Below are 21216 nucleotides of genomic sequence, written 5' to 3'. Positions count from 1 at the left end.
CCAGCTGTCCCTGCAAATACTCTTGTGAACATTACAGGTATTGGATTACTGCAAAGGTCAGGCTGATGTGGTTTGCTCTCTCTCTCTCTCATCAGGTGGAAGCTACCACACTGCAATCGTCTGAAGACCAAGGACACAATCTGAGAGCAGGTTACTGGATTGTGATCCGAAAGCATGGGAGAAAATCATGTTTGGAGTCTCGTTGGACTGGTCCCTACCAATTACTACCACAGTTGTAAAGTGTGCTGGACTTCCGAACTGAATTCATGCTAGCCACACTCGGAAGGTAAACAAACCAACTGAACAGGAAGAAGAGTTGTTGAGGTTACCAACAACGTCTAAACGCACTCCAGGGCAAGAATAAAGAGGAAACGATCTGGAAACAGTGCCTGAGCACTGACTTAACCACTCCTGTCATAGATGAAGTGGATGGAATACTGAAAGATGAGAATGAGCCAACCTCAAGTGAAACAGTAAGAGAACCTAACCAGAGGAGGGTGTTCTCAAAAGCAGATGGTCTAGAAAAACAGACTGAACAAACGACTGCCCCTGGTGGGAAAGGCATTGAGGCAGATCAAACCCCAAAAGATTTGACTCCTCCTGACCCGGTTGTGGGAACATCAAGAGAAAATAACTTGTGTCCAATACTGAAAAGAACATTGACAGGAAAACCAGTGAAGGGTGACAAGTGGCTAGATTCTAGGAGAGTCATGGCCAAAGACAAAAGATAATCTCAGTACCACAAATTCAGGAAGAAGTTGACACCACCAGAAAAGAAGATCTGAGCGATGGTGAATTGAGTGATGATCGAAGGCTGAAAAAGAAAAGAGTTGTAAATCGAAGATACTCCAGTCCTGATTGGGCATACATTACTATCAACAAATGGCAAGAGGAATTTCTGTTTTGATAGAGATATTTCAGGTCAATATTTTGGCACATGAAGAAAGTCTAACTAAATTGTAGAAAATTGTAAGTTGAAAAAGTAAAGGAAAGACACTGTTGAAAAATCTGAAGAGACTTTGATAACCTTATTTGACAAGCTGCTCCCCGATTTTTGACGAGCTGCTATAATGATTTTGACAACTTTACTGATTTTTGACAAAGAAGGATCCTGAAACTGAGATTGAAAGCTGTAAATAATTGCTAAAGGAGATTGAGGATTGTTTTTGATTTTTGCTGCATCGCTATAACGTTATTTTGCTTTTATTTTATGATTCTTTACAGACTATGGCTAACAATAGCCATCAGGGCAATAGAAATAGATGTTGTAATTTTATGGGTGTTGGTTTGGCGATTGTTTGTATAATAGTGTGCCTGATATTGATTGTAGGTGTAACTGTTATTGATGAGATTAGAGCCAACCATTCCATAACTGTAGAAACAACTACTACATTCCCAGAGACAGCTACTACACTCTCAGAAATGAATAGGTTTAGATTAGATGAGAAATACTTGCATGTAGATGATACACAGGGAGAAATGTATTCTAATGTCTTCTATTGATTATTGTGAGAGTATGTTGACACAATGGATGCAAGGGACTTATGTTTGAACACACATTCCAGCCTCTGTTGAGGAGGGAGTGACTTATAGTCTGCCATTAACGTAAGGCATAAGTTGTAGTCTTTTACTAACAAGATTTTATAACCAAGAGTATATCCAACATTTCCATTCCAACTATGATGTTGTATTTTCTTTTGTTCCTATAATTAGGTACTTAAGTAGGATAGCTAAGGATAATGACAGTGTTAGTGAGAGGGTTCTTTGAACCTACGTTAACATTTGGAACAGCATTTGCGCACAGGAATAACCTAACATGCTTACTCACACCTATAGAAAACAGCTTTTTAGACCACACAGAGGATAGAAAAAGGGCAATGAAGGCAAAAATTGAGAAGGGGTTAGTTCCACGAAGACCTGGACATGACTATGCATTCAATGATATCACTAAGCAAGGGAAATTAGCTTTAGATGCACAACATGTAGGTAAGCCTTGTATATGTAGGCCGCCGTCTTATTTTGATAGACTATATGTAGGAACGAGTGAATGAGGCATCTGTTTTTGATTCAGAGAAAATGGACATTTATGTTGAATGATCAGGATCCAGCAGTGCCTGGAGTCTATTACATATGTGGGGGAAAATGCATATTACCGTCTTCCTAAAGGATGGTATGGCACATGTTATTTGGGAATAATCTTCCCAAAAGTTACCAACTTGAAGACTTGAATACAGTTCATAAAAGGACTGAATTACAACATAAGGGACAAAAGCGAGAATCAGTTTCTAACATTATTGGAGACATATTTGGAGCAATAATTCCTTCAGTGGGAGTTTTTCTGAATTCTATTAAAAATCAATAGTTATCTACTATTGTGGATAACAGGCTGACAGATTTTTCAAGAGCCATCATCCTAATGGATACAGAGATGGCTGAGGTAAAAGCTATGACTTCAGAAACGGCTTGCGTTAGACATCCTCTTAGCGAATGAGGGTGGAGATTGTAAATTTCTTGGTCCACATCATTTTTGTTCATACATACCGGACTACAGTAAAGCAATTAGAGGCTTTATTAACAATCTAACAAAAGATAAAACTGAATTGAAAGAACTAACTGAGCTTACTGTTTGGGGAAAAAGCTTGCAAAGGAATGACTGCTGTGGGGCATTGGCTCAGCAACCTGGGAAAAGGGATCTTAATGGAGATAAAACAAGGGATTCAGATTATTGTGATTTGTCTTATTGGAATATGCGGAATACATAAATTGTATAATGTGATTAAAAAGAAAAGATTGAAAAATAATCAGAGGGAGGAAATTAAATTGGAAAGATTGTTTTGGGAAACTTCAAGGAGAAAAAAATAAAAATGTGCAAAAGACAATTTTAGAAAATTGCGTAATAAAATAAATACATTTATTTGAAATAAAGTTGGGGGTGATAGTCAGAGGATGGATAGTGAACGCTGAAACTAATGCTAATAGTTACCTCATATTTTTGATTTAACATATAAAATATATTAAAATAGAAATTAACGTGCCACTCGTGACTCGCCTACTTGATTGGCTGCCATCATATACGAAGTTATTCACAAATAATGTATTAATATGTATTGAGAGTTTTATACGTTTAAAATGCATTGCTATTTTATACTTATGGCTGAATAATATGAACTTTACTTGTGCTAACTAAAAGGCCCCTAGTTAACAAGGCCACAGCTAAAGCTGAATGTCTGCCAAACACTGAAAGATGCAACGTTAAATAATCTCATGTCTGCTGCATAACAAATTCCTTTGATTGAGTTGCATACTTGTCTAAAACTTGTATTAATTAAATGTATTTCTTTCATGGAAATAGAAGTATCCTGAAAGTTTCTACAATCTCTGTAACTGCTGTCTCGGAGCGTATTGGGAATGTGAGGAACAAAGGGTCTACTGATCATGAATGGAACAATACTCAAGTTGATTCTTATTGTATCGACTGGATATACGCAAATGGAGAAGAAACAATCATTAATATGCGAATGTCTATTCTAATAGATCTCTGATATGTAGTAAATTTGTAATTGGACGATCTTTTCTCGCCAGTTGCTTCTGACCAATGACAAGAGTGGGACAACTTTAACTTAACCACACTGTTCTTAGGGTTCTCAGCCACTTTTCTGGAGCAATCGCTTGTCACCATTACTCCGAGATTCATTTACCTGTCACTTTGACAGTTTGAAACCTGCCAGCCTGTCTAATGACGTTCTGGTACTTTATTATTTTCAAGTTTACTTTCTTTGCCTCATGCTGTTTGCCTTAGATTAATAAACTGATGGTTTGGAGATCTTAAAGTCCCAATTCTGAACCGTCTCCCCGTTCCCAAGCCCCCCTTTCCTGATGCTGCTGTCCTCCTGATTAAGCTAGCACTGTTTTACTGATCTGTAAGGACAGGTATTCTGTGTAGATTTGTGCATTGTTGTTTTGTCTTTTGTTTTCCAGATACCAATTGCTGCTTTGATAGAGCCATAGCTAGATGTTTTCTAAATTTGTGTTACTAAAACCTTTGCATGAAGCCCAACATGCTGATGCTAATCTGGAGTTAGTGAGGTGTTTTCTCTATTCATTTGACTTTACCAATGAACTAACATCAATTAATTGCTGATCAAATGTATGTTATTACCATTGCTCAATTATTGTTACTAATTGTTACTGTTGCTATTGAGGGCCTGGTCGTTACCGCTCTGATAAAACAAAAATTATTTGGGCGTTTCAGTCAGCCTGTGTTATTCCTATATCGGTACCATCTGGTTTTGAGACTAATTTACATGATCTTAGCATTGTTAATATAGGGAAATAAACATTTAAACTGATACTAAAAGGTGCAGTTATCCGTGGCCAAATGGGTCATGGTTTGTACAATTAAGGACTAATAAAATTGTATTGTTTACTTTGGTGATAACTGTGTGATGCTTATGATATGATCATCTTAAATGAGTCAAAAGGTCCATCAGCCTACTAGGAACACATCTGCTTATTAGTTGCTATAACTAAACAGTTAAACCTGAACGTGCTCACATTACACAATCTAGATGCACAATTTGACATGTATACTGATGACACTCCACTCGTTTAAGTTACATATCTCAAAGCAGTTACTGCTTCCATGTCACAGTGTTCCTGTCTAGCACACACTCTCACAATCGTTTAGCCTTGGATGTCAAACTTCTTAAAACAGAATCCAGTGAAAACAGAATTCTCCTCCACGACCGATGCCCACAGACTGCAGACTTCTACACTGCTGGCCACTAACAGTCCTTACTCAGTACCAACTGAAGTGATCCACAACCTGGGTATCCTCCTGGATAATGACTTGTGTCTAGAGCGGCACACCTCAGTTGTCTTCAGGACGTGCTATTGACAAGTAGCATTGGTGGAACAGATAGACAGTGTGCATCATATGTTTATGAGGCAAGCCCTAGTAGTCCCTTAAGCATCTTCAACTCATCTAAAATACAGCCGCACATCTCACTAAAGGTAGATCCCTCTTCCACAGAACCTCTATCCTCACTCAACTGAACCGGTTGCCTATGAAGAAGAGGATTCACTTCAAGGCCATGGTCATTTTACATTGCATGCTTCATGGATCTGCCACACAATTTCCGAGTCCCAAAGATTCCAGGTACACGCTGGCCTGGAGCTTAAGGTAAAGATGTCAGTATTTGCTAACTATAACGTATCTTCCACAAATGATTGAAACGTGTTTTAACCTGTCAATTTTGCTTTTTCATTTTATCCTTATCAGCACCATGAAGCTTTGGCGTACGCACGCTGTACAAATCTTAAGTGCCGCGCAGCACACCAAGACCGCACATGGCACTTTAAAAGAGCAACAAAATAATTATAATAATCACGAGGATAAAATACAATTAAAGTTTTTTTTCCCGTAATTTTTGATTTCGGTGGCCACTCTTACAAGAACATCCAAGTAAGACTGATTTCATGTTTTCTTAACATGTGGCATGTCACCTATGTCCTTGACTCTCACTTTTTAAGAAGTGAGTAATCCAGAGAGGTCTGCACTTAAGTCAAATAGAGATAAAGAAGGTCCAAATCACCATAAAAAACTGGCAGTGAATGGTCAGTGGACGAAGGACATGCAGTGCGCCTACACATAGATCACTTCGATCCGCTATGTTTCCTGGAACGAGAAGGACAGAGCATGGGTCAGCAGTGAAAAGAGTATATTCTTACATGGCCACTGGTCATGGTGGAAAATGTAAAAGAATAAAGAGCCAAATATGAACCCCTGAGTAATTTGCATGATGAAATATATGCAGTCATTCCAAAATGGCCATGGTGGGCTCACACACATGCACAATCATCATGACCCATGCCATAACACCAGCAGTTTCGTAGCCTTTCTTATTTTACTGTTCCAAATTAGGTAATAACCATTTTAGGACAGTAAAATAAAAAAGTAATGAAAAAGCAAGTACATTGGCACTTATATGTTAAAGGTGAGACCTATTTTGCTTTGCCAGTGCTCGTTTATTTTTCAAAACTCAACCCTGTAAGGCATTGGCTCACTTAGAGCAATGGCAATACTTATCCATGATAAGGACTTCAAATTAATCAAGTTGTTTTTTTTCTATTAAAGAAATGCCTTGATTCAGACCTGCATCTATAAATGGCAGAGAAATCAATTTCCCATTTCTTTCCCTGGAGTGTAGTAAATTCCAAGTCTGACAGGAAATCGACACATTTGACATCAGTAGTTCTTTTGGGTCGTAAACTCTATGCTGGGTCGATTTCGTTTGTATTTTCATGAAGGTAACCAGAATCATATATGCAGGACAAAAATGATTACTTTTAGAATGACCAATATTTGTTGTGTATTTACGATCTAAAATGCAAACATTGTTGTGGCAGCTATTTCCCCCGTGTTCGCAGGTAGTCAAGCAAAATAAAACTATCAGCTTGATCAGCAAAAACTGCACAATAGTCTGGACATCTTAGTGTAAAAGACATCCCATGTTTATGAACTTGCTATCTGCGTGTACCAAGCAACCCAGGCACACATGTCTTGCATGCAATTTGCTGTATATGTAATCTAATGAACACAGTTTCAGGAGTTTGAACAAACAATTTGAGCAGGGTCGTAGCTCAGTGAATAACATTAGTGGGTGTAAGATGGGGGTTTCCCACCAAGCATCGTGGAATACGCAACTAAAAAAGGCAGTGGGTGGTTTGGGGCAATGTTTGGTTTGGGGGTGAGTTAAGGGAATTAGTTTGGCATTTGGAAAAGTAAGGAACACTCTTACTAACAATAGTAAATACACAGAACCACAAGCTGGCGAATCCATATCGCACACCAGAACAGGCTACATAGACCAGGTGAATAACAAATGAGTGCTAGACAGCGGTATAAGCCAAACATACGACACAGCACCGCTTTTATCGCGTACACATATGCTACCTCGACGTACCCCGCAACAGCCACATCTCCGCACACCTGAGACACCTGCATTGGCTCCCAGTCAGCAAAAGGATCACCTTCCGTCTTCTCACCCACGCACACAAAGCCCTCCACAACAAGGGACCGGAATACCTCAACAGACGCCTCAGCTTCTACGTCCCCACCCGCCCCCTCCGCTCCGCTGGCCTCGCACTTGCTGCCGTCCCTCGCACCCGCCGCTCCACGGCGGGTGGGAGATCTTTCTCCTTCCTGGCGGCCAAGACCTGGAACTCCCTCCCCACCAGCCTCAGGACCACCCAGGACCACTCCGCTTTCCGGAGACTCCTAAAGACTTGGCTGTTCGAGCAGCGATAACCCCCCCTTTCCCCCCTAGCGCCTTGAGACCCGCACGGGTGAGTAGCGCGCTTTATAAATGTTAATGATTTGATTTGATTTGATACCTTCACATGCCACACACTAAAACCTATGCTCATGGTGCAGGGATTTGAACCACTCCATCTCTATGTTGCCTTCTTGACACATGGTTGCATTTAGCATTTTTAACTGTATTCTTAAGAAAAACTTCCTAGCTTACAAATTGGCCAATGCAAGGTCACGTCAAAAAACTGCGTGGGGCATTTATGAGGTTCAAATGTGTACTTTGACAAACTTAAAGAAATGCAATAAGTACAAATAGCACCTTCTCTGACACACCCAGCCACCGCCATCGCCTGTACAAAGGCTAGGTATTCAGCTAGGCTCGAAGTCCTGATATCCAACATATTACTATTTTCTGGTCGCAGAGTGATCTCTTCTCCTACCTAGACTTAATACCAGTCTACCTCCAAGATCCCAGTCTGATGATCGGCTGGCCTGTCAGCAGAGGGCCCCAGTCAAATAACCTGGATGGTGGGTGATGTCCACGCCTATCCAGTTCCTAAACACTGGAATGTGGGGCTGGGAGGGCAAAGATTAAACACATCAACAGACTAGGCATAGCAACAGACTTATGGCTGGTGGAAGGCAATAAGAGTAGTCTTATTCACAGCCCACGCCTAGCAGCAGACCTGGCCTCGGGGAGACAGGGCAGGGAAACCAGGCACAGCCAGATACCTAGAGGCCTGTAACAAGATTAGACACTGTAAACTCATTCATAAAATAGGACAGTATAGTGCTATGAACATTTGTTAAAAAGTTATAGGATCTTAAAGAGCACTCCTGACTCTTCCATTACATCTGATCCCCGCATGAGGTGTTGCATAGTCACTAGGAGGAATTTGAGAAAATTATGTTAAAATACATTTATCAGTAGTGTTTTAAAAAAGCTATAGGGGGTAGAGGAACTTTTTAAAACGAACATGACCTGTAATTTACGTCAGAATCTGTACCATTCATTTCTTTCATACCCTTTCAGATTCTCAGCCATATTTCTTTGACGAACCATGGTTAAAAAACATACACTCGTCTTGCGATTTCCGGCAGTAAAAGACGCCTGGCGGGCTCAGCAGTGCTGATAATCAGGTTACGGAGAATTTACAGGTTCAGGCAGAAGACGGGTTATGCTAGTCTTACAGACTAGTGTTTGAGACCGCACTAGCAAAATAATTTTGTCCCTAAACACCATCTGTTCAGTATAATAAAAGTCACATATTATATAATCAATTTAACTTTTGCAAAATTCGTTTGATTCCTCTAAAAAGTTTTTTTTCTAGGAAAAAAACAATCAAGCTTTTTTGTCCCGAAAAAACCCCACACCTCTGCATCTTCAGTAAGGACATGTTTTGGAGGCCAAAAAATTACATTTTCGAGCACAATGGGGTAGCCCCAGACTAGAGTGAGGAGTGCTCCCCTAACTGTTGACTGTTTTTTCTAGAGCAACACAAAGCTTTGAGCCCTATAATCTTGACAAGCACTCACCCATATATTTTAATATATTGATTGTCAGACTGTTAAAATGTTTTATTCTCTTTAGTTCGTGGTTGTTACATAAAGCTCCATCATCAAAAGTCTTTTGTAATGGTTTGTGGCCCAAAGAGAGCTAATTCCAAGACATTTTTGTAGAGGGTGCTTCTGTTGCCAAAGTAGAAAGCTTCAGCTGTCTGGGGTTACCTTTTGACTCAATTAAATTGGGATTCCCTATTAGTGCGGAGATGGAGCAAATAAGTAGATCTGTGGAAGCTACTTCCTTTTGTGGATGCAGGGTCTCAAGACAGAGTGAATAATGAAGAGCTCCTCACCTGTACCACTAGATCAGCTCACAGCCATCACTTTCCTTCATTCAGGCAGCATCTGCAACTTCCAGGGTGTAAGGTACAGTGGACAAGTGCCCCTGGAATCTTCTATTGGAGTCTCACGTTGTGAATACTTCCATAACCTGAGTCAGACGAGCAGTCATCTTTGGTAGGACTGCACTGCATGCTTCAGTGATTCACATAGACATTTGCCAAACGTCTTTTGATATTCAGTGTCCCATACTATGAAAGTCATGATTGACATTTACACAGACACAAAGGTGCCAATGAACCTAGCTCCCTACTTGTCAAACCATTCACCAAGCAATCAGCCATTCATGGCTTGCAAGTTAACATTTTTAATAAGTATCTTAATTTGGAACTGCTGGGTGTTGCAACAGCTATAGTGAGTCACACGTGTAAGATATTTGCATGCACACACAATGTGCATTTGCAAAAGTGCACATTCATCCCATTGAGTATTTTAGCACTGACAAACAGATGTCTCGGGTGCTCAATAACAGACGTTGCTTATTACTCTACTCAATGGTACTCATTTCCTCAACCTCAAATATAAAAGGTTGAGTGGAGCCAGTCAGTCGAACTTTATTTTGCAGTAAAGCCATAAAAGGTCACCATAAATACAGTCTACATACACAAACCATTTCAGAAAATTCACAACTGCATAGCAAACAAATTATCGACATAAAAGGATATAAAACTGTTTAAATACAATAAAATATCTTATATCGGAATACAGTTATCAGGAAAGTTCAGCCATGCCCAATTAACAGTATATTTTTCACAATGCTTACAATCTTTTTACTGTAGCTGATCAGAGTGACTCCTGATGAATCAAGGTGCAGGAGAAATTAATAGCCCATCTTATAGAAATTAAAATGTAATGTGCACAAAAGAGGAGCTAGAAAACAAATTCGTAGAGCCAAAGCAGATCTTAGCTGAGACAATGCAGAAGGGTAATGAGGGGTCCTTCTACTCCCAGGTTTCCCAGGATAACCCAAAATTTGGAACAGTTAACAGTGTCAAACTCACAAAAGAAGTCCATGAAGCTAGACGTGCCAAGCTCTTCATGGCCTTGGTGTACTTACCGATAATGAGGGAGAGGTTCAGACACTGTTCACACCTGCCTAAACCTTGTCTGAAACCATATTGCACCTCAGAGATAATGTTATTGGAATTTGGCCAACCATCCAGTCTCACTAAAAAGGACCCTTCCCAAGATCTTGACTGTGGAATCCAATAGCAATGTTGGAGGGTAGCAGGCTGAATTATTCCTATCACACTTCTTATAGAACGGCAGTGTAATGGCTTCTTTCCATGTAAGGGGGAGAGGGCTAGTGATTTCCTTTCTAAACACAATGTGCTAAGAGGCCCAAAGTTTGATATTTTCTCTATAAAAATCCACAGGGACTCCATCAGGCTCCAGAGCTTTATTGCATGTTTGATGGCTGCTGCACCATCTTTAACCATGACAGAATGTCTGAACTGAAGAGCCAAATCCGTATCTTCAACAGAGGGTATCTGGTTGTCCTGATAAATAAAAGCAATATCAGATCATTTGAATACTTGCGTGAAATGGGAAACCCAAGACACTTCTGGGACTAAACATTCTGTATGAGAAAGGAGGTCCTTCTTTATCTAATGGGTGGTTCACAACCTCTCAAATTATCCTGGCATCTCTTGAATTCCCAGCAGCTAATAGGTCAGCCCATTCCTAATTTTTAAGTTTTAAGGTAGCTTTATAAGCTTTAAACACTGCAATGATGTTTGCCCTATTTTGTGGCACAGTATTTAGGGCTACTATAAGCAGCCATTTATGTGATTTCAAACAAGCCTCATTAAACCATTTATGGAAAGAGGGAATAGGTAGAGAACGTTTCGCAGTTAGCACTTGGGTAACCGCTTGGCAGATGATGCCAAAAACCTCTATTATAGAAAAATGGGCAATATCTGGTGACAGACACTTATGTATTGCACCAATATTCTCAAAAACTACATTTTTAAAATATCTTTTCAGGTCTACATTCTCAGGTAACTAGCTGAAAGGAAGAGGGGCCGCTTTCAGCTTGGGCTCTAATTTCACATTGACCGCTTTAAAAAATACTGCCAGAGGGTTATAACAACTTGAACAATTTGGGAGGACTTTAAAATCAAGAACTAAAGAATTGCACTTGTGGAAATTAAAAGGAAGTCAATGGTGGGCAGGGCATAATCACTCACAAACTCCATGTCCTTAGAATGTACAGTGTTATTCAGGGAATCTCAATTGTTAGAGTGCCTGAACTAAGTCATCGCCTGGCCATCTATGTTCTCCAAATCACGCACCCGCAAACCACTAAATTCTCAAACAATGCAATCAAAATCACCCACCCAAAGAAGGCAATACAAACAATTTTTGAAACTTGCATTGGCAATCGTATCACCTATCACAGTTGTGTTGTATAGTTAAAAAGACATTGCCAGCCTATCCAGATTATTATTCAGCAAGAAAGGTCATTAGTGCATACCTTCTTCAGAGACTCGCAAGTAATTTAGTGTGACAGTTTGCATCCTCTAGTTAATTTGTCAAAGGTACTTGACAGAATGCTACACATTTATCAAGTCTGGCATGATATAACTGACTTAATAAAGAGTCCAGCAGACCTGGTTGAAAAGGTGGAGAACTCAATAGGATTGAGACCAGGCTAATGAGAATCAGCCACAAATGTTGCAAAGCTACAAGTTCACAAAACCCATTACCCAAAGTCAAATGAGTGTTCCACACAAATGAAGTGATGGATTGAGGTACTACCAGTCAGGTTTCCAACCTATTGGTTCTACTATCCAACTCACTTGACAGTCCAGTAAAGACCAGTTACCTTTTCTCTCTAATCAATGGGATTTTAAAATATGATGCATGTGCTTGAAAAAAATGACCCTTCAGTGCGTTGTAGGTTTGTATTGAAAATCTAGTTTGCTGTAGGGGTGCCTCATTGCTATGAATTTTCATGACTTTCCATGGACAAGCTCAAACTCAGCTTAGTATTGACCAGACTATCAAGAAAGCAGATAAATAAGCTGTTGCATGTTTTTTTTTTTGATGAACAGAGTATAATACCTACTGAGAAGTAACGAAAGCTGGTGTTGCCTTCTGCCATCATCCAATAGTCAGCATCGGGTAGACATGAAGTCACACAGCAGTGATCCTGCTTAATAATTTTAACATCTCTACACATTTTTTCTACTGTAAGACACCTACTTGCTACAATTGATAATGACGTCTTCTGGGAGGATCCTCTTCTTAAGCATTCCTTGCTTTGGGTGATCTCCTCGTCCACGGAACAAACCGGGAGGTTCTATTTTGAAATTACCAATCCGCTCCCGATGTTGGTCCATAACACAGAATCCAAACTCCTGTACAATTTTTTCATTGACTTCCTTATTGACCTGGTGGGGGACACAGGATGAAGACCATACCATTTAAAATATTCAATCTCTGTGAATGAGTTTATTGAAAGAAAATACATAAGGTGAGCATTTGACCAAATTTCTTTCCACAGGATCATCCATTCTATGCATTGTCTTAATAAAAGAAACAAATTGAAGTAAAACTGAAAAGAGCCCAAATTAAAGTGTTGATGTGTTCAGTTGAGAAAAGTGAGACTGTATTTATCAACAATTAAGGTAATTGATGAAACAATTCAGAGTAATTAGTGGCTTCCCATGTGGGGGCCAGGATCAGGGTCTCAAAAGAGCAACAGCTTCGGATTACAACATTACCACTAAGTGTACTGAAAGACAGAATAATTACGATCATAAAAGTTTAATGGATCAGTAGGACAGTTTATCTCCATAAACCAATAAATGAATTATGTTACTGGTAAAAAGAGTTTATTGTTCCTTTAATTTCAAAATCAATTATATAACAGGCAGTTTCTGAAGCTCCTTTTTGAAATGTTACCTGATCTTGAATTTGCCTCTAGTTGAAACCATATGTAAATCACATAACTGATGTCTAAAAATGTCCTTAATTGGATATGAAACATGCAGGCTGAGTCTTATCTTTACTCATTAATTTGTGAGTGTTGCAAGTTACAAGGTGTTTGGGGGAGGAGGATATGAACATGCATTTCTTGAATGGCTCCTTTAGATTGTTTTCAGATGAATAGATTAATAAGAGGATACTTTGTAAGTCCTATCTACTAATATGGCAGCTTCAAAACACAACCTTTTTTTTTTTTTTAGGTTGAAGCAGAGTTGGTGAACAAAGTGAAGTTTGAGAACTACAATTTAAGACACTTCGGTGAATTCAACATGGGACAACATGACCAGCAGGAAAGGGAGTTGGGGAGTTATTCCTATGACAACAACAAGCAGCCACAAATGCTGACCCTGTCCATTGAGAAATCACTATTGTTAAATCTATACTAACAAATGTTCATGTAACATATGGCTCAACACTGCTCAATCATTTAAGTATATAAAACAAATCAATTTGAATGCTTATACTTCTTTCCATTGAAGATAAACCAGGTACTGGTAGTGGTGAATTGCGATCCTAGCCTGAACAAAGGAGTAGAACAGAATGCTGTGCTTTAAACATACATGTTGTGTCTCACTCAACCAGAGAAAGTGGAAATTTCCAAAACGGTTTTAATGCTTTTCATCCAAAGACAACAGCCAAGAAACTTAGTGAGTTTTAGTGCTGTTCATCCAAAGACACTAGCAAAGAAACTCTTCGTGCTAAGATTGGCTTTCCTATAGATAATAATGGGGCATAAATTACATAACAGTCATGCTGTGTGTTAGACCTGGCTTCCTTGGCCCTCTGAGATTGTGCCTTAAGACCTCCTGGTTGACTGACCTCATTTATGCTGGCTTTAGGACTCTGGGCACTTCACCACTGCTAACCAGTGCATATGGTCTCTGCTTAAAACTTGGTAACATTGTCTTATCCACAATTGGCATATTAAATTTACTTATGCGTTCCTAGTAAAGTGAACTACCTGTGCCCAGGGCCTATAAATCATATGCTATTAGTGGGCCTGCAGCACTGATTGTGGAACCCACTTCAATAGCCCTTCAAAATGTCTTAGGCCCGCCATTCCAGAACCTCTGTGCGCAGTTTTAAAATCCCATGTCGACCTGGCAAGTTAATCCCTGTGCCATGCCCACACCTTTCTTTTTAATACATACAAGCCACCCCTAAGGTTGGCCTTGGCCAGTTCAAGGGCAGGGAGCAGTGTATTTAAGAATTAGGACATGTCCTGTTGAGTTTTACCTGTCCTGGTAGTGAAACACTCTGAAATTCGTTTTTCACTACCGCAAGGCCTATCACTCCCATCGGATAACAATGGGATTGCCCTACTGAATTTCGGTAATTGTAATTTCCAACTGGGAACAGATGGGACATCCAGGTTTGATGACTCTTGAATCACAATTTAAAATCACAACCTATGGTGAAGTTGGATTTTAAACTGTAGTTCTGAAAATGCCACTTTTAGAAAGTTCATCACACAAAAAGGACAAGCAATGTAGTCAAGTATCCAGACCCGACTGATTAAAAAAAAAGAAAAAGTATTGTTGATTTTTTAAACGGCCCTCACCCCCAAATTGTGGCATGCTTCATCATAGGGCCCTGCTAACACACTCCAAAAATAAATAAATCCCCTTTGGAGTGGAGCAGTAAAGGTAGGGGAACATGCACGCACGAAAGACAAGACCAACAATTATGGTACAGGGACCAAAGACGAACAACAGAAAAATATTTAAAACTGACTCAGACTGATCACTTGTCCAATTTTATTCTAGTGCAGCCTGGACAGGATTAAAATATTATTGGTGGTGTTTTAGGAATTAATAACCTGTACACCCCAATCTCTGAGGAGGGTCCACATGTTTTGGCCTATTTTAAATGCCAGCTAGGACCTTCGCCCTGTCCCCATATTGTAAGAAAAAGCCCTACCTGTCCTATGATCAGGAGGCTAGCTAGTTCGTGCCGCTAGATACTCTCTAATTTGTCAGCACACTCAGTATTCTGTGGGGAAACAAAATATATTTTTATATGATTAAGACCCACAAATAAGTGGAATATGGTATCATATAACAGTCCCCATCTCTTCACCTTAAATGTGTAAGGAAAGATAATTAAAATTGTGCTTAAAAATTCCCTCAAACTAGTGCATCCAAAGACACTATGTGAGAACTTGCCTTATGGGCAATTTCTCCAGATTCGGAGAAATTGTTCTGACATAAAAGATTACAAAAAGGAAAGAGAAATTCTAACAGAAAAACGTATACAACGAGACTATCCATTAAGAATTATTCAACAGGCACAAGAAAGAGCTAGAAATTGTAACAGAGAAGTCCTTTCGGAAGAAAGGAAAAGAACTCCCAATCAACGACTTATCTGCATCCTCACACTGATAGAGGGGTGGGATACTCTTATCGATTTGAAAAAACACAGGTCAAAATGATCCTTCTTGGAGCAATCTTCACAGAATACCTAAGAGCGAATGCAGCTCCTAAAGGACTGCTGGTGACAAACAAACCGCTCATTTTTTTGGAGGACCCCCAGGTCACGCGGGATTGGTCACTCATAGCATGGAAATGTACTAATGACTGGTTGATTCTAATCATCAACACAGCGAAAAAGATCTCAGATACATTACTTATTCAAATCCAAGTGAGTGAACAATCATTTAAAACACAAATTACAAGTTTCAAAAAGAAACTAGAAGAAACTAATAAGGAAGTGGCTGAATATAAAGAATTCCTAATGCAATCTAAAATTAACAAATTGCAGAAAGACCTCAAACAATTTCAAAGGAAAAAGTATATCCTTATATCACCGATGAATACGTAAAACAGAAAGACTTGGAGAACAGAACAGGTTCTAAACAACATGATAGAGAGGAGGATTTCTCCAGCTCTGGGAGTGAGGACAGTGACTGGGGTTTCAGAACTTGATGGAGAGGTAGGGAAAGGGCAAGATTCACACAGAGGGAACATTTGTATACCCATGGCCACTTCCCACCGCAACAACTACAAACCCCGGGACTCCACCAGAATTTCGGTTGGTCATCTTTCTTCCCACTAGGTCACAGTTTTCCGCCATACCAGTTCCAGCAAGGCAACCCTCCTTTTTTAGGTCGGGCAGGTTCAGAGGCAGAAACAGACAAAAAACAGGCCCAAGAGTACAGGGGGACGACATCAACCAGTGGGTAACAAGAAGCACGTCCCGGGAATTTACACCTGGAACCAGCAGGGAACAGATCTGATTATGAATCTATCTAAGATCACCCTTAAAGAAGATCAGAAAACAGTCCTGAATAAAGGACTGGGATATGTTCCAACCTATAAGATGGAAAACTTTAAAATAAACAGGAGTTATTGGATTTTTTCAGATGTATTCACCTCAAAGTCTTTTTTGAGGGAAGTGTAGAGACCTCCCAGCGACCAGGAGACACTGGTTTTCACCCTAAATCTACCTTCACACCAAATTTAGCCCAACTACCGCAGGAGGTCATGGTTTTTTAACAGGCAGTGACAAAAGAAATTGAAACCTTGGGACGAGAGAACCAACACGCATTTATGAATCTCACGAAATTGGAACACAAAGCCTTGGAAGAGTTAAACTCTAACCCAACCATTATCATAAAACCAGCAGATAAAGGAGGGGCTATTGTGTTCCTTGATAAGGAGGTTTATCACCAGGAATATATCCGAATCCTTTCTGATAAATCGCAACTACAGAATTTTAAAATCTGATCCAAATCAGGATATTCAAAAGGAAATAAAAATATTGGTAGAGGAAGCAACCAATTATGGGTGGATTACTGAGAAAGAAGGGAATTTTTTCTACAAGAGACCGGTGACCCCCTATTTTAACATACTACCTAAAGTGCACAAACCCAATAGGCCACCTCCAGGTTGTCTGATAGTATCGGGTATTGGGTCAATTCTAGAAACTCTCACAATTTTGTGATTTCTTTTGTGAAGGACACACAAGATATTTTGAATTTGATTAAGAACCTGGATTTTGATGATGAACAGGATTTTCTGGTGGGTCTTAACATAGAATCCTCATACACAAACATTCCCCAGTTAGAGACGTTAAGGGTGATTGAGGAGATTCTGTATCAACAGACTTGGCATTACAATACACCAAGGGCATTCATTTTAGACCTGGAATGTTTAGCCCTCACAAAAAACTTTTTTGAGTATGAGGGTATATTTTACTTACAGACCCATGGTACATCAATGGGAAGCACATTTGCCCCAAGTCTAGCGTATTTATGTGTTTCGGATTTTGAACAGAAATACATTTTTCAAAATAATCATCCATGGCAGGAACATATCAGATTATGGCGCAGGTTTATTGATGTTGTCCTTCTTGTGTGGAGAGGGGATAGACAATCAATTGACAACTTCATCCAATAGCTTAACGAATGTGACCCATTGTTATTGTTCACTGCAACAATTACCCAAGAAAGATTACCCTTCCTTGACCTAGAGATTGTACCTGGAGATGGTAGATTGAACACAAGGGTCTATCATAAACCTACAGGAACAGCTTACTCTCTTTCAAAAGTTTTCATCCAAGGACACTACATGAGAACTTGCCTTATGGGCAATTTCTCCAGATTCTGAGAAATTGTTCTGACATAAAAGATTACAAAAAGGAATCAGAAATTCTAACAGAAAAACGTATACAACGAGACTATCCATTAAGAATTATTCAACAGGCACAAAAAAGAGCTAGAAATTGTAACAGAGAAGTCATTTTGGAAGAAAGGAAAAGAACTCCCAATCAACGACTTATCTGCATCACCACTTTCAACACACTCTTGAATCGAGTAAAAGGGATCATTAATAAGAACTGGCGAATTCTGAATAGCGATGGTCTGAAGATAGAGAGACTGATGTTTTCATTCAAGAAGAGTGCAAATCTCCGCAATCTCCTTATACATACTCGACCAACACAGAGAAGTACTAACAATCCAAGGACACAAGGTAATCTGTTACCTGTGGTCGGACACACTAAATGTGGATCTTGTAGTGTTTGTCACCTCACTAAAAATACAAAGATGATTGATGTGGGTCTGGAGAGACCGTGGGTGCAGACAAAACACACCAATTGTAACTTGGAGAACATCATTTATGGAATATAGTGCCCCTGTGGACTTCTCTATATAGGAATGACCACCCGGAAAGCAAAAAATAGAATTATGGAACATAGAAGTAACATCAGGTGTAAAAAAACGAACACAACAATGACAGCACATTATTTTGAGAAAGCCCATAGTCCAGACGACATGACATGGACCATACTAGACAAACCCACTCCAAAAAACATAATGGCACCATTATAGGAGATTTTTTATATTTCCATGAACAACGTTGGATCTACCGCACCAAGAGTAATAGCCAGGGACTAAATGATGACGTACAATGGCTACAATTACTCAATCAATAATGGCACTAACATCAGTTTTTCTTGACAAGATAAGATGTCTCAATGAGGGATTCATTATACCTATGTGAAAATAAGTCAACAACTATAGAGGTTCTTTCTGTATTTAAAAGTTATAATCTAAATACATAGGCCTCTACCTCTTCTGTTATGCTGCCTCTCTCCCACCCTCTTTGTCTTTTATGTCCAGAATAAGTGAATGATTGTTTTACAATTACAAACATTTTTTCACTTATTCATTGACCAGGGAACATTCTGGTCTTAGTGTTGATTTTTATTTGGGATCTGTCCTGTGGTATAGCCAAACAAAAAAACGTTTTTTGACATGAAGAGCCCCTTTGAAGATTATGTGCTGTTTAATATTAATTATGCCATAATATCGGATCGTGTGGAGATTTGGGATGGGACCGTGAACCTCAATCCCACCCAAGATGGCTGCCATTCAAATAGGAAGGGCCGGTCTGTTTTCAGGTGTGACAAGGTTCCGTCACACCCGGAAATGGTTATCTAGTGCTGACCGGCTCCGCGTCTCTGACTCAACGCGGAACTGGGTAGAGGCAGAGAAGCGGCAGCACTGGACTCTTGATGAAGTAAGGAGGGGGGAGGGGACCTGGGGCTGGATCTTGCGGCACGCTTATTATGCCGCCCATATGTCAGCATACCGGCCGGCACGCACATATTACAGCAATATTCACCCGTGTATATGGGTGTTTATTTAATCGATTAGTATATCAAGGACATTCCAACAGTTTTGTGCCTTGGGCCGGTGGGCGGATTTAATGGTTATAAGAGACCAACACTGATGACATGGGCATGAGAGAAAGCAGAATTTCAACGAGATATATGCTCCAGTAGAATTGGAAACAGGAACAACTCAGCGGGCGGAAACAATATATTACATTAATTCCTTGATAGATCAGCTTCTTTGAAAAAGAGAAAAAAAGACTATTTATATACCCTGCATTTCTGTGTTTTGAAAAATCGGAGGGACAAAACTATTTAGGATTATGTACAGCCACTCCCCTATTTGTCAAACTCATAATGATTTATCTCTATGGAGTGTGTGACTACAGGGTGGTGCTACCTCCCGGCTCCGATGATAATAGGAATTTGTGAAACTCTGTAAGTGTATCCTGACTTATCTTTCCTTCTGGGGACCTGGGTATTACACTTTGGTGAGCATATTTGGGCTATTTGATACAGGTGTTACCTTTCCTATTACAGTATGCACTAGTTTGAGGGAATTTTTAAGCACAATTTTAATTATCTTTCCTTACAAATTTAAGGTGAAGCGATGTGGACTGTTATTTGATACCATATTCCACTTATTTGTGGGTCTTAATCATATAAAAATATATTTTGTTTCCCCACAGAACACTGAGTGTACAAATTAGAGAGTATATAGCGGCACAAACTAACTAGCCTCCTGATCATAGGACAGGTAGGGCTTTTTCTTTCAATACGGGGACAGGGCGAAGGACCTGACGAAGGCCGCATGACCCTAGCTGGCATTTAAAATAGGCCGAAACATGTTGATCCTTCTCAGAGATTGGGGTGTACAGGTTATTAATTCCTAAAACACCACCAACAATATTTTAATCCTGTCCAGGCTGCACTAGAATAAAATTGGACAAGTGACCAGCCGGAGTTAGTTTTAAATATTTTTCTGTTGTTCGTCTTTGGTCCCTGTACGATAATTGTTGGTATTGTCTTTCGTGCTTGCATGTTCCTCCACATCCTTGCAGCGTTATCACGCGCAAGCAGTTCCTGCACAATTTCCCTGACTCTTGGGACTTTGGAGAGGTCAGGTGTGGGCTTATCTGGGCCCGTTGCAATTGCCATCCCATATTTTTCGGATGCCTTCAACCTGTACAGTCCATATATCCTTGAAGACCGCTACTTCCCTACACATTAAGGGACGGCTCTGGACACTGCTGTCATCAATCATCCTTTTGCCTTGAAAAAGTCCATGTGGACGAAACACGTGTTGGCTGTTTCTGAACATTGATGTGTTTTCTCTCAAACATGAGGATATGACTATCATTGAGCATTGATTGGATCTTTCTCAATACAAAGGATTAAAGAATTTTGCAACTTTCTTCATCGTGGACTTATTATTTGGAGTGCCCTGGTTGTGCTTTTGTTTCTCATTATTTTAATCCTGTCCAGGCTGCACTAGAATAAAATTGGACAAGTGATCAGCCGGAGTCAGTTTTAAATATTTTTCTGTTGTTCGTCTTTGGTCCCTGTACCATAATTGTTGGTCTTGTCTTTCGTGCTTGCATGTTCCCCTACCCTTACTGCTCCACTCCAAAGGGGATTTATTTATTTTTGGAGTGTGTTAGCAGGGCCCTATGATGAAGCATCTCACAATTTGTGGCTGAGGGCTGTTTTTTCAAAACATTATTGTTGATTTTTGAATCAGTCGGGTCTGGATACTTGACTACAGTCCTTGTCCTTTTAGTGTGATGATTTATTGGTTAAGGGAGGTCGGACAGTGAATCCCTCTCACCCCTTTATAGTGTTGTGAACTTTTAGAAAGTTGCCATTTTCTTACCTTAGCCATTTGGTGCCTA

General features: G+C 39.8%; 1 protein-coding gene across 2 annotated transcripts in view; it reads right to left on the bottom strand.

Annotated features, from left to right (window-relative positions):
• Window positions 1-21216, bottom strand: part of LOC138268325 (DNA topoisomerase I, mitochondrial-like) — a 1149155-nt gene that overhangs the window by 343689 nt on the left and 784250 nt on the right. For both annotated transcript variants that reach the window (XM_069217851.1, XM_069217852.1), the window contains one exon: window positions 12425-12612. In XM_069217851.1, coding sequence (XP_069073952.1) covers window positions 12425-12612 — 188 coding nt within the window. The remainder of the gene's footprint in view (window positions 1-12424; window positions 12613-21216) is intronic.

Source organism: Pleurodeles waltl, chromosome 12 (genome assembly GCF_031143425.1).
Source record: "Pleurodeles waltl isolate 20211129_DDA chromosome 12, aPleWal1.hap1.20221129, whole genome shotgun sequence".
Taxonomy (NCBI): domain Eukaryota; kingdom Metazoa; phylum Chordata; class Amphibia; order Caudata; family Salamandridae; genus Pleurodeles; species Pleurodeles waltl.
The sequence above is the reverse complement of the archived record's forward strand: the minus strand, read 5'-3'. Positions and strand labels throughout refer to the sequence as shown.